We start from the raw sequence: 13,554 nt of genomic DNA, 5'->3' as shown, positions 1-13,554 counted from the left end.
ACTGGAAAACTGTCACGACAGCTATACAAATCTATGATGACTACAAGAGAAATGGTGCCCCCTGGAGTTGTGCAATGCACACTTTGCACACTGAGAGTGGCAATCTCCCCAGCCAGTCTCCCTCTGGGAGTGGGTCTGGGCAGAAGAAGCCATCATCCAGGAAGGAAGAAGAGGGTTGGCACCTCCCTCCCCCTGAGGTCGGTTGATTCCGTCTTGGGGAAGACAGAGCGGACCAGGACTCAAATGGGCTCTGGGGAGACAAGGGCAGGGGGAGGTTGTAAAGGGCAAGTGGGAAGAGGGCCTACTAACGTCTTGGGGCCATCAGACCCTTCTGGGCGCCTCGTTGGGTGCCTGCACCCCTTTCCCCACCTCACCCGACTAGGTCTCCAGTGGTTGAGACCAAAAGCGCTAGGGTGGGAAAGGACTCTGGCAGGGAGATGAATCCGCGGAGCTCGGAGTCGGGGCTAGAAGGTCGCCCTCTCAGTGCGGGGGCTGCAGGCCGCCTTGGTGGGCTTGGGGAAGAATTCTCCAAGGTCAGGGAAGGGGGGCCAAGGAGCAGCCCCTTCGCTTCTCCTCTCCCTTCTCTCCGCTCCCAGGCTCCGGTTCAGAGGCGCTCTCGGCGCCCGCCGCGGCTTCCAAACTGCGCCGCTTCCTTCTTGGGCAGAAAAGGACTTTCAGACGTTGTAGCGGCAGCGACTCAGGACAGCGCCCCCTCCCCCTAACGGCCGCCTCGCTCTCTCCCCCTCGCCCCCACCCTCCCGCTCCCCCACCTCTGGGAAGGCGCTGGGGGTGTGGCCAGGGGCCGGTATAAAGTCCCGGGGAGCCGGTCCCGGGCAGCCGCTCAGCCCCCTGCCCCCCGCCGCCCGCCGCCTGGGCCGGGCCGAGGATGCGGCGCAGCGCCTCGGCGGCCAGGCTCGCTTCCCTCCAGCCCGCTTGCTAACTTCCCTGGCTCCGTCCCTGTCCGTCAGCGGGCCGCCCCGTCTCCTCCCGCTCTCTGGTTCGGGTCCTCCAGGCGCGCCGGGCGCTGCCGCCGTGTGCCCCCTGCTGCCAGCCTGCGCGCCCGCGCCCCCCGCCCGCGCCTCGCGCCCGCGCCCCGTCGTCGCCTGGTCATGCTGCCCCTCTGCCTCGTGGCCGCCCTGCTCCTGGCCTCCGGGCCCGGGCCGAGCCTGGAGGACGAAGCCATCCACTGCCCGCCCTGCTCCGAGGAGAAGCTGGCGCGCTGCCGCCCCCCCGTGGGCTGCGAGGAGCTGGTGCGGGAGCCCGGCTGCGGCTGTTGCGCCACTTGTGCCCTGGGCAAGGGGATGCCCTGCGGGGTGTACACCCCGCGCTGCGGCTCGGGCCTGCGCTGTTACCCGCCCCGGGGGGTGGAGAAGCCCCTGCACACGCTGATGCACGGTCAAGGCGTGTGCATGGAGCTGGCGGAGATCGAGGCTATCCAGGAAAACCTGCAGCCCTCTGGTAAGCTTGCCCCTACCCTTGCACACCCTCCCTGATGGTCTCCCCTCCCAGAAGCCCTTTTCTCATTCAGGCTAGTCTGGAAGGCCCTTGAAAATCCCCTGTGAGTTGAGGAGAAGGCAGGGCCCGACTGGCATGGGACAAGCTCAGCCAAGGAAACTGCTATCAAGTCTCTAGCAGCCTGTTGCCACCATCAAGGAGGACTCTGTCCCATCCATCCATCTCAAACCTCCCAAGGGTGCCTAGTTGGGAAGAGAGGTCTCAATGATAGTCCTGGCTGCTGGTGCAAGAGTGGTAAATTAAGTGACCTGGTCCAGCCTCCATCCTGCAAGTGAACGGTCTGGGGGAGGATGGGGATGATGGCGGTTGGGGCTTTCTGTTCCTGATCCAGGGAGCTCCCCTCACCCTGCCCAGAAGTGAAACCCCAGGGGTCTGAGAAGCCAGGGCTTGGACTTTTGACCTTGAGGTGTGGTGGAGTGAGACATGCAAATTAGTGGGGCTTTGGTGGTGAGGGTCGTCGGAGTTGCCTTTCCCCAAAGCCCCAGGCCAGCTCACCTAACTGTTTGAGAGGTATTGGGAAGACAGGGGTCTCTCTGCGAGGCCTGGGCACCTCCTCCTGCCCTGGTACACAGGCACCCTGCTTCTTCCCGGCAGGTGCCATTTGAGGTGGCAGAAGAGAAGCAAGTCTTGGCTCCCAGCCCAGAGCTGCAGAAACCTACCAGGTGTGGGATAGGGAGTAGAGAAGAGGGGAGAGAGAGAGGGAGAGAGAAAAGAGCTTTAGAAGGCCCTTTGCCCTAAACTCATTCTTACACTTTCTCTGTTTCCATTTTTCAGTGAGCCTCTCAGTTTCTCCTTATAATCTTTCTCAGTGTCTTTCCGTTCTCTTATTCTTTTGTTCTTTCCTTGGGCGTCTCTCAACCTCTAGTTTCACTAACATTCTAGAGTTCTCCTTTCCTTGATATCTTCTGCCCATTATCAGTTTCTTTCTCTTCCTCTGTCTTATTCCTTTTTTCTGTTTCTGTTGTCCCGCTTCTCTCACTTTGATCTCAGTCTCTTTCTGTTGCTGTTTCTCTCTGTGTCCCTGTCAGTGTTCCTCTTTGTTTCTGTCTTTCTCTGTTACTTTTGGAATCTCTCTCTCTGACTGCCTTTCTGTCTCTGCCTCTGTTTCTTGTTCCCTCTCTGACTCTGCTCTCCCTGTGCCTCTGTGTGGGTCTGTCTCTTTTCCTGGTGCTTGAAGCTTCCATTGTTGCAGTCCGGATGCTGGGACTCCAGCCCCGAGCTTCCTGCTCTGGGTCCCAGACCGCTCCACTTCCTCAATCCTCTGCAGCTTGTGAGCCGGAGGAGAGCAGGATGCAGGGAAAACAGGAAGGAGGTGGACCCCAGGGGTCTGGGCCTCAGGCCTCTCTGCCCTTCCTGCCCCTGGGTAGTGAGGGATGGGTCAGCAGAAAACATTCTAGGAGAAATGCCAGCCTGGCTTCCAGCACATCTGAGAAGGGGGGGTCCTGGGGGACTAAGTTGCTGCTCCGGAGGCAGAGATGCCAGTGCCAGTGGGAGAGGAAGGTACTGGTACTGATCAGACTGGGAGTGAGGGCTGAGCCCTTGCACTTTCTGGGTATAACGGGACCACTTTCCCTTTGTATCGCTGTCCTCCACTGGCCAGCAGGTATCTGGCACCAAATTAGAATGGCTGGTAGCCTCCTCCTCTCTCACCAATTTGAACATGGGGTAGAAGAGTCCTCAGAGGGTCTTGGGCACTCCTTCGTCCCCGGCGGGGTAGGAATATCCCATCCTGTAGTGGAGGAAGCATCTGATCCTCTGGAGCCTTTAGGGGACATGGCATGAACAGTTTATGATTGTCCTGATGACATCTTACAAACCAGCCTCAAAAGGTGGCTTTGGGTCTCCTTTGGATTTCAGGGCCCAGATCTCAATACCCCTCACCCTTCGCTCCTTGCCTGTCTTCCACCCGTGAAGTGCATGCAGATATCTGGAGAGGGAAAGGGGAAGCCTGGAGGACCCTGAGGAAACTAGGTAGCAGCTCGGCAAACAGTGTCCACGGCCTCTCACCTCCTGGTCATCACAGAAGTACCCCCTGCCATGGCCTGGGCCACATTACTCTGTGTGAAAGGCGTCCCCTGGAGTTGTATAGCAGCCCTGCAGGGTCTCTGTTGAGCCAAGATGGCCAGGGCTCGGTCCCTAGCCCCTCTATTCTCTTTAGCCTTCCACTGTCAATAGGCCACTGTCCCTCCTAGGTCCCAAGGCTTGGGCCCTCTGGCCTGGGCAATACTTTGGCAGAGGGTATCAGGGTCTTCTTTCTGCCTTTTCCTCTTGGGGCTGATCTTCAGCAGGTGACTGGGGAAAGGCAGCCACTTAGCAGACCCCTTCCCTTGGCCTGCTGTGGTCTAGCTGCCTACTCTTTGTCCTGGGACAGGTCTCCTACTTCCATCTCCACCCCTCCCCCCGACAATAGCCCTCATGTCCCAGCTTTCTGAGCCAAAAATGCTGTGGATTAACACCACTCAGGTCACCAGAGGTGGGGGTGGGGTGGGATGTGTGCGTCAGAAGTCCACAATTCTGCATCAGTGTACTGACCCTCGACTCATGGAATTTGGAGGAGGGGACAGTGGGAAGATCAGTGTTTGGATTGGGGAGTTCCTAAACTGTGCTCTGGGTCCCTCTGGGACAGGGTTAGGGAACATGCAGGCTGGGTTAATTTTTAGTCAACGCAGCAGATATTGTCCCCTTTACTTCAGTACTGGGAATCTAGTCATGTCATGGGAACAGGGCCTTCCCAGAAATTCTGTGCCTTGGGGAGGGGGGGGGGAGGAGGAGCATGGCTGCTTAACATTTTTTCTTTAGTATTGGCAAAGCAAGAATTATTGATGTCTCGAGTATCAGGAGTCTTTCCATTTAAAGACATAGGAGCTGCAGATATAAGTCTCTCCTCCTTCCTCCCCACCCAGTCTACTTCATTTCCTCATCTGTAAAATGGGATTGCAATATGACCTGCCTCACAGGGTTGGGATGTCTGGCATGGAGTAAGAGCTCAGTAAATTGGAGTGATGATGAGGATGGTGATGAAGAGGAAGCTGAATAGATTTAAGTTGAAGCTTAAATTCTCCTCTGATTCTGGGACTTTGGGAGACAGTAGGGCAAGTGAGCAAAGCTGGGGGGGACATTCAGGGGAGTTGAAAGGGGTAGAGAGGACTTTGGTAGCTTTTGCTGCTGTAAACATGGGGAGGACAGGTCAGCTTTTCTTCCCTGGCTCTTTAGTCTGAGGCCGGCAGCATGGCACGACAGTGAGGGGGACACCCCGTGAGCCAGACCTCAAAGAAAGGGCCTGGTACCCAGCACAGGTGGTCTTGGCTTCTCTAGTCAGAGTCCAGGGGAAGAAGGAAAAGGCCTTTCTTGCAAGGCAGATGGATGACCCTCCAGATCATGCCTGAAACTTCTGTGTCTGGGTGGCTGGGCCCACCCACCTCACAGCCTCACTCTGGGTATCTTGAGGAGGGCAGGGGCTGGAGTTAAGGAGAAATCATGGGGGTGAAATCAGGCAGCAAGAAAGAGGAAATCTTCTAGCTTTGGCTATGAACTTTGCAGTCAGTGGTGCCAGAGCTGTGAAGCCTCTTCTCTGTCTGGGTGCCTTCGCTTCCTCTGTTGCTGGAGCAAAGACCAAGGTTTCCCCTGTGGTTGGATGTTGTTGGCCTAGTTCCAAGGAGGGGCGGGAGAAGATAACCTTGCCTATCTTGGAAGCCCCACCTCCCAAACAAGCCTTTCAGAGGTCAGGAGGTCAGAACTTTCAGGGGGCTAGGTCTGCCTGTGCCTCCTGCTCAGAGGGGAACCCACGGGGATGGGATTTTTCCAGAGGGAGCCACTTGGGTGAGCAGCACCAGGTAGCTGGAACTCCTGCACTAGCAGGGAAGTAGCAAGTATTTAGCCAGTTTTGGAGATGAGAAGTTAACGTTTTCCAGAGACCCAAGGCTACGACCTCACCCTCCCAAACCAAGTGCCTATGGATGGGTTCTGCTGTGAGCCCTCAGTCCGCCGGTTAAGCAAGGCCAGGCAAGGAAAAGTTACAGATTAAATGGAAAGTCAACAAGCCATGATGCAGTCAGCGTGGCCTGCCCTGGGTCTGTGTCTCTGCCCAGGGCAGGGTCAGAGCGCAGTGTGCACGCGTGGATGAGTGTGTGCCTGGACATGTGATTGTTTGTATGTGTTTGTGATTCTTGAGTCCCAGCCTGTCTGTGTCTGAGTGGGCAGATATGGACATTGTCTGTGTACGTATGTCCCCATGAGAGTAAGTAAGGAGATACTCTCCCTGTCTGATGTGTTCTACTCTAAGCTTGCACATGAGCTAGGGATAAGTGTGCTGGGTAGTGGGGAAACCAAGAAGGGGGAGGCCAGGCGCGCTGCCTGCTCTGCTTTCCCCACATAACCCCCTCTGTGTGACGTGGGGCCACACCAACACAGGAACATAAGCTATGCTTCCAGGCTTGCCCTGTGCTCCATGCAGCCCTAGATTTCAGTGAGTGGACCCAGTTGTCCTCCTTAGTGGTACCTCTTAAGTAAAGGGATAAACATTCCAAATATCCATTAATAATCCCTTGAGTGCTAGTCATTTGTGAACTTTTATTCATAAAAACTCAGCAATGGAAAGCGTGGTTCCAATCAAACTTCCACTCCAGATCTCTAGATTCTTGAGGCCTCAACCACCCGATGCTCCACACCTCCAGGGTGTGGAGCTCTCTATCTGCTGAGGCAGCCCCATTCATTAGAAAACTCTTCCTTACTCTTGAAACCTATGAACATTCTGCATGTTGTCCAAGAGGACCTAGTGTCACTGTGCAAAGTAATCCTTTCCTTTATGGTCAAGAAAAGAAAGCAAACTCAAAGGAAAGACAATGAAACCTTTTGAAGTTCAAAGGGTGTCCCTGCGTTAGTGTCGTGGGCTGTGGTAAATGAGTAAAATGGTGGTGCCTTTCTTCACATTCCAGCTCAGCCTCTGTCGTTCCAAGATTTGGCTCTAATTCCTTTAGGTCTTTCATTTCTTCTTTCTTTCCATTCCCCACCTCCAGCCTACACCCCTGAAACACTGTGACCCCATCCACAAGTCTCATGGCTTTGTGCAAGGTGGACTTGATGTGTGTGTTGGGGTGTCACTGGCCAGCCTGGGCCTTTTTAGCCAGATAGCTTCCTTGGGAGTGTTTTCAGGCAAGAGCCTGGATCCCAGATCTTTCTCCTGGTTCCTAACTGAGGGCTCAGGGTGTATCTTCTTATGGCCCCCTTGGCACAATCCTGGTCTTCTGAAATTTATCTGCCCCTTCTTTTGCTGCTCACACCAGCTATAGGAGACCTTGCTATAGTGTCTTCTCTTTGGCTGATCCTCAAGAAGTTGATGTCATCTCTGGGACAGAAGTCCTCTCTGGACTGTCCTTTTTGGGATGGTAAATATACAGAAGGATGGGTTATATCTATCTGCTCCATTTATTCCTTCCCTTTGATTCTTTTTTCTAAGGCAGCCCTGTACCCATGACAATTCTTCCCATCCTTGGTAACTCAATTTTATAAATAACCTTTAGTGTGGAATCTTGACAAAGTCTTTCTGAGGGTCTATATTCGTCCTTGCCTGGTTTCCCTTTATCCACATGCTTTCTCCCATACCCCCCAGAACTAGGAGAATAAAAGGAGAACTAAACCCCCAGCTGACTTTGGCTAGGCGGAAAAATACCATTTGACCCAGAGGCAGCTCTGGGACTGCTGCCATGCATGGAGGAACCTGCTAACTCCCCAGGAAAAAAAATCCTGACGCAAACCAGATGTAACCTTCTGTCTGGCTGCCAACATCTGGAATGCTGGCAGGGACTTTGCACTCAGGCCGGTAGCAAGCTGCCAAGCCCGAGCATTTCAGAGGTGGCTCTGATGTGTGGAGAGGTCTTGTAGCCTCGTTCTCTTGCTCAGCCCTATGTTCTGGTTTTCTAGCTGCCTGGATGGAGGAGCAGTGGTTTCAATTCTGGGACTTCTGGATGGGATTTTTCTTGAGTTCAGATAGTCTTTAGGAGATCCAAGGGAGAGCTTGGGGGTCCAACCTCACCACCCTGTCTCCAGATCCTCAGTGCCCTGGCTCTGGGCAACAGACATGGACTTTGGATGGGGTCCGAAGTCTAAGGATGGGAGACTGGGGTGGGGTACTGAAGGGATATCTGAGGGTGTTCTCTTGGTCCTGGGGCCACACAGAGTGTCACACACACACACACACAATTTCACATGCAGGCATACACACCCACTCCCACTTCTCTCCTGTCCAGCCAATAGGGAGAGCTTTTTGGGCCAGATTTCTCACCACTCTTGGAAACTTTGATTCTGGCCATTTGGAAGAGGGTCAGCAGAGCCAACAGCCCTGGGGATCCCCTGGCTGGCTCAGCCAAACGCTGAAAAGAGCAGGAAAAGAGACGAGAAGAGAGAGCAGATGGAGAGGGGGATGGTAGGAGGAGCTGAATGGAAGGGGGACACGATCCAGTGGGGGGGCCCCCCTGCCTGCCTTAGACCTCCCTGCAGGGCCCAGGAGATGGACCCTCATGCCATTTGGACACCTGCAGCTGGTGACTCATCTGAGGGCCAGACTGGGTGGGGTGAGGGACAAGTCAAGGACTTCAAGAGGAATATTCTCCTGAGGAGATCCAGGGGAGTGGGGAGGAGACTGGCTGCTTTCATTTCTTCCCCTCACCCCACCCCCCAGGCTCCCTGCTCTTCCCCAGCACCAGCCTGGTGAATCTCCAAGAAGAAAGCAGGTGGGAGGTTGGGTTGGTGTGCGCCTTGTCCTTTCCCAGTGCTGACCTCTCTCCATCTTGGCCTGACTGCAGACAAGGATGAGGGTGACCACCCCAACAACAGCTTCAGCCCCTGTAGTGCCCATGACCGCAGGTGCCTGCAGAAGCACTTTGCCAAAATTCGAGACCGGAGCACCAGTGGGGGCAAGATGAAGGTCGTTGGAGTGCCCCGGGAGGAAGCCCGGCCTGTGGTAAGGACCTCTGACCTACAAATGTGCATGTGCATAGGCAACAACACCACTGCCACCACACCAGATCTGGACTATATTCATTCAGCAAACATTCTTTGGATGCCCACTGTGTGCAAGATGAGTCTAGTATGTGTCATCAGGACCCAAAGAGTCCTCATTCCTTTCCTTGAAATTTCTTTCCCGTTCATCAGTTCTGTACATTGGTACAGCTGAAGGGATTGTTAAATACTGAAATACTTCTGTACACATTAGTAGATAGCCGTTGCCCCAAGCTTCCTGATGTTTCTTGGCCCTTCTCATGGATTTCCTGTCCCAGAGTTTCTCAGTAACTAAAAGGGTTAATGCTGGCCGTAGCTGGGGGCCTTGGGAGCTTGCTTTAGGGTCTGGCTAATGTCCTTCCTGATGGGTAGTTCTGATGGATCTGTGCCTGGGTCTTACAAGTTGTTAATTGTACCATTTCATCCATCCTTCCTGCTTAGAAATCACCCGCTTCCTGTCCTTCTGCATGGATTTCCACAGCCCCTTTCCCCACAAGGTCCTTCCCTTTGCACCCCTCCTTTTTCAAAGCTCTTTGGCTCAAGATCCTCTCTTCAATGTCCTTAGCTGTGCCCAACAGTGTCCCCTGAACCCAAGCCCCTCCCTTCACCTCATTGGCCCTGCCCAGCCTCCAGGCCTTGACCTTCCTTTCAGGGCCTTCAGTCATGCTCTGACCCCCAGCCCTGGTCCTCCTGCTGTTCTGCCTTCTGCTGAGCAGTTTCATCCTTCCCCTCCTCCAGCCCCAGGGCTCCTGCCAGAGCGAGCTGCACCGGGCCCTGGAACGGCTGGCCGCCTCACAGAGCCGCACCCATGAGGACCTCTACATCATCCCCATCCCCAACTGCGACCGCAATGGCAACTTCCACCCCAAGCAGGTGGGTCTCCCTCTCCACCAGCTCAGCCCTGGCTTCGGCTTCAGGGGCATTCCCGGACTTTCCACAGAATGGTGATCTCAGGAAGGGGGAGGCTCCCCAACCTAACCCCTTGGGCCCTCCCTAAGCCCTCCCCCAGCCTCAGAATCTCAGCTCATTTTGCCCATTCACTCATTTTGCAGATGAGACTGAGGCCCATGGAGGGGTAAAGACCAGCCCAAAGTCACAGAATGAGTTAATGGCAGATGGGTTATCCTGCAATTTCCATGACCTCTGGATTCACCATCTGATGTAGACCTAGTACTCCTAGCAACCTATGCCTCCTGACACTCTCACTCCCCACTACTCCATTCCTCTGAGTAGTGCTTTTCTGTCATGGACTCTCTGAGGTTTCATCTGGGAATGAAGGGGCTAGATCATGAGGAGCTGAGGTGGAAACTCAGACTGCCCCTTCCCGCAAGCTGAGCAGCCAGACCATCTGGGGTTCAGCCAGATCTGACAGCCCGAGACAGGAGCTTTGGGTGGAAGCAGAGGAAGGAAGAGGGCAGGAGAGAAAACATGAATGCAGTAACCTCCGTGCTCCTGCTCCCTCATGCCCTTGGAAAACAGGTTCCTCTGATGAGCCACCAGGAGGCTGGGATGTTCAGCAGGGTTGGCCTGCTCCAGCCTCTTCTCTGGCCAGTCAGAGTTGGACCCACTTGGAAGGTGGCATGTGTGGGCAGGGCACTGTGGTGCCTCATGCTGGGTGTGGCCTGGGGAGCCCTGACCTAGATCTCCTTCGCCAGCTCTTTGTGGGCAGAGGCACACACTCCACTCCACGCGTACCCACAAAGTAGGCTGCCACTTGGCCAGCAGAGGCCTAGCTAGGAGGAAGGCTGCCCCCTGGGTCTGCACATCTCAGGACGGCACAAGGAGGTTATGAGGTGATGTACAATGAGTGGCCCAGAGAGGGCACCTCTAAAACCAATGCCAAACCTATCTCCAATGTTTATCCCAACACCAATTTTATCTTTGTCTCAATTTTTAAAAACTTTTCCCCTAATTAAAAAAAAAATTTAATAGACTTTGTTTTTTAGAGCACTTTTAGGTTTACAGAAAATTGAGCAGGAAGTACAGAGTTCCCATCTACTCTTCCACCCCCAGTTTCCCCTATTAACATCTTGCATTAGTGTGGTAAATTTGTTATGATTGAAGAACTAATATTGATACATTATTATTAACTAAAGTCCATAGTTTATGTTAGGGTTCACTCTTTGTATTGTACAGTTCTATGTGTTTTCTTCCCCCAATTTTTATCCCACTGAAAGTTCTGACACTTGCCTCTTTATCCCCAGACCAATTCTGACCCTTGAGACAACCTTTACTCCAACTCTAATTCTGACTCTGAAATACACCTTTGCCCCCTGCCCTCCCTCCTCCTGCTGTCTAATCTTTACCCAAACTTTAGTCCAACTCCTTTAGTTGTTCTGACCTGAACTTCTATCTTTATCCCAATTCCATTTTTGACCTGGGCTGTAAGCCTCACCCAACTCAAGTTTTAGTCATAATTCCCAATTCTACTGCAACTCTTATCCTGATGCTACCTTAACTTCAACTACTCTTAACACATCCCATTTCTAAAGTCCCAACCCAATCAGAACACACACTTAACACCTATCCAACCTAAACTCTAGCCTTTCAAACCCAGCTGCACCTTTAAACTCCATGCATCCAGTCTCCCCTCCAGCTGGGCTGGAGAACCTGTTTTCCAAAACTCTCTGGACCTTTCCTTTTTGGCCAAGTTCTCTCTACTCTGTGAGCTCAGAGGACCCATGCTCATGAAAGAACCTCCACCCTCAAAGGCCATCTTGGAGCAACTGTCTGACTTGGGGCCTGGGCTGGGATTGGGGTGAGATGCCTGAGAACTGACCTCTCATACCCCCTTGTCTTGGCAGTGCCACCCCGCCCTGGATGGGCAACGCGGCAAATGCTGGTGTGTGGACCGGAAGACAGGAGTGAAGCTGCCGGGGGGCCTTGAGCCGAAGGGGGAGCTGGACTGCCACCAGCTGGCTGATAGCTTCCGCGAGTGAGCCCTGCCAACAGGCAGGGGACTCAGTGCCCCCTGCTACTCTCTCCCCTGGAGGCTGCAGAACTGACCAGGAGCCTGGGTCTGAGTCCTGGCTCTGCCTCTGGCCCAGAAGTTTCCCTCGGGTGTGTGTGTGTGTGTGTGTGTGTGTGTGTATGTGTGTATGAGTATGAGCATGGGTGTGCCCTTGGGATGAGCTGGAGCCTAGGGGTGTCCTCTTTGGGTTTAGATAGCCCAAGAGGTCTGAGAGTGGCAATGGGGAAGCCCTGGTGTGTTTCCAAATTGATCCTGGATTCATTCATTCATTCAGCCATCTAGCCACCCAGCCATCTAAAAACATTTATTGACCACGTACTACATGCCACTTCTAGTTTTCAGCCCTGGGGCCTCTTATTCTGCCTTCCTCTGATTTAGGGATGTGGGGCCACCTCCTATAAGATGAGCACAAGCCTGTGGAAGAAGAGAAGTCCCATTTCCAGAATCAGAGGAGGAAAGTAGACATGTACCTTGACAATTGTCCCTCCTCTCATTCTAGTCAGAGGGTAGAGGTCATAGGCAAGGTGTAGGGTGGCAGATGGCTCAAAGGTCAGGAGACCCAGACCCATTTCCAAAGCTGAGGCCTGCCAGGCTCCCCTTTTCTTTCTTCCAGGTCCCTCCAGGGGGAAGGACCTACAAAGACAAGCCAAGATCCATCTCAGCTTTTGGGTCGAGTGTGGTGCCATCTGCTTGGTTGCCTGGTAGCCCAGACCCCACTATGGGGGAGGGAAGAAGGTCGGAGAAAGGTCTGCAGGACAGAGGGCTGGGGAGGTGGGGCCCATCTCTGAGCAGTCAAGATTGGAGGAAAGAATGCATGGTCAGACTGTATGTGCCTGATGGAGAAGAGGACCCACATTCCGGGGGTGAGGGACTTGCCTTGGGTCTTGCTTCCTTCCTCATTTGTGGTCACAGCCATGAGGTCACCAGGATGACTCCATCCTTCAGTGGCTCACACTCTGTGGCTCTGCCTCCCTCCCCACATCTCTTTCCCCTGCACCCCCCTCCCCCACACTGCCCTACCCCCTGGGCATTTTCTGGCTTGACTGGATAGAAGGAGACTTAGGGACCTACCAGTTGGCCATAGTGTCTTTTCTTTTTCTTTTGTGTTTTTTTTTTTTTTTTTACAAAACAAAACAAAAATCTAGACAATTGTGTTTGGTTGATTTATTTCAAATTAGAGACAGAGATGTACCAGGGTGGGGAGACCTGCCTTACATGGTAAAAGGACTGCAAAGGGTCAGCCAATTCACCCTCCTCTTCCCTGCAGCCTCTTCCCTAGGGGGCCTCCCTGTCCCCAGAGTCTGTGCTGTCTGTGTTCAGACTCCTGGTGGGCAAATAATGGCTTCTGAATGGAGGGAGCAAGCAAGGACAGCCCTGCTGGGCCAGAGCTATTTCTGCGATCAGCCTGTGTGTGAAGCTGGGGCATTTCCTAGGATATCAGGCAGATTGGGTTTGCAACTGGATTTGATTTATTAATTTAGTAGGGGGAGGCACTGCCCTGAAGTTGGGGAAAGGGGATAAACTCTCCAGTGCATTCCACAGCTCTGACTGCCTAGATTCCTGCCTGAGGGGTGTGCTGAAATTTGATTCTGAGGGGTTGGAAGTGGGGGCATCTTTGATCTTGCTGTCCTGGGCTCACCAGGCTGTGGGCTCCTGGTGCCAGCCCCCAAATTTGTGCTTATGTGGTATGACTAGATTCCTGGTCATCTGCCAGTGCCTCACCCTCCACCTCTCTGCTGTGTGTGTGTGTGTGTGTGTGTGTGTGTGGCATTGATCTCTTGGGTGGGGGCCCCCTCCCGGGAGGTCACCCGCAGCCCTGAGACCCAGTGCGCTGAGTCTGCTGCACTCTGGGGGAACTCCCTCCTATCTGGTTGTCTCCTGGATTCCTAGACCCTCCCTAGCTGTGGAGGCGCTCCCAGGCCTCTCGATTTCCCTGGCCCCTGATGCACTGGCATCTGTGCTGTCTGCATCTTGAGTCGGTGGCTGCAATCCTTGTCTCTCTAGCTCTGTCTCAGTGGTGGCATCCTGTAGCCATCTGATTTCCCTGAGGCACCACAGGCCACTGCCAGCAG

The 13,554-nt window shown here is 53.9% G+C and overlaps 1 protein-coding gene across 1 annotated transcript; it reads left to right on the top strand.

Moving 5' to 3' along the window:
• The first annotated feature begins 204 nt into the window (after positions 1-204).
• IGFBP4 (insulin like growth factor binding protein 4) lies at positions 205-12,622 on the top strand. The gene is made up of 4 exons (XM_070560468.1): positions 205-1,458; positions 8,316-8,473; positions 9,250-9,384; positions 11,316-12,622. Exons 1-4 carry the CDS (start codon positions 1,110-1,112, stop codon positions 11,448-11,450), a joined length of 777 nt encoding a protein of 258 aa, XP_070416569.1. The 5' UTR covers positions 205-1,109; the 3' UTR covers positions 11,451-12,622.
• The last annotated feature ends 932 nt before the right edge of the window (positions 12,623-13,554 follow it).

The sequence above is a fragment of the Equus przewalskii genome, chromosome 10, assembly GCF_037783145.1.
Source record: "Equus przewalskii isolate Varuska chromosome 10, EquPr2, whole genome shotgun sequence".
In the NCBI taxonomy this organism is placed as follows: Eukaryota; Metazoa; Chordata; class Mammalia; order Perissodactyla; family Equidae; genus Equus; species Equus przewalskii.
Note: the sequence above shows the minus strand (reverse complement) of the source record. Positions and strands in the feature narration are given on the sequence as shown.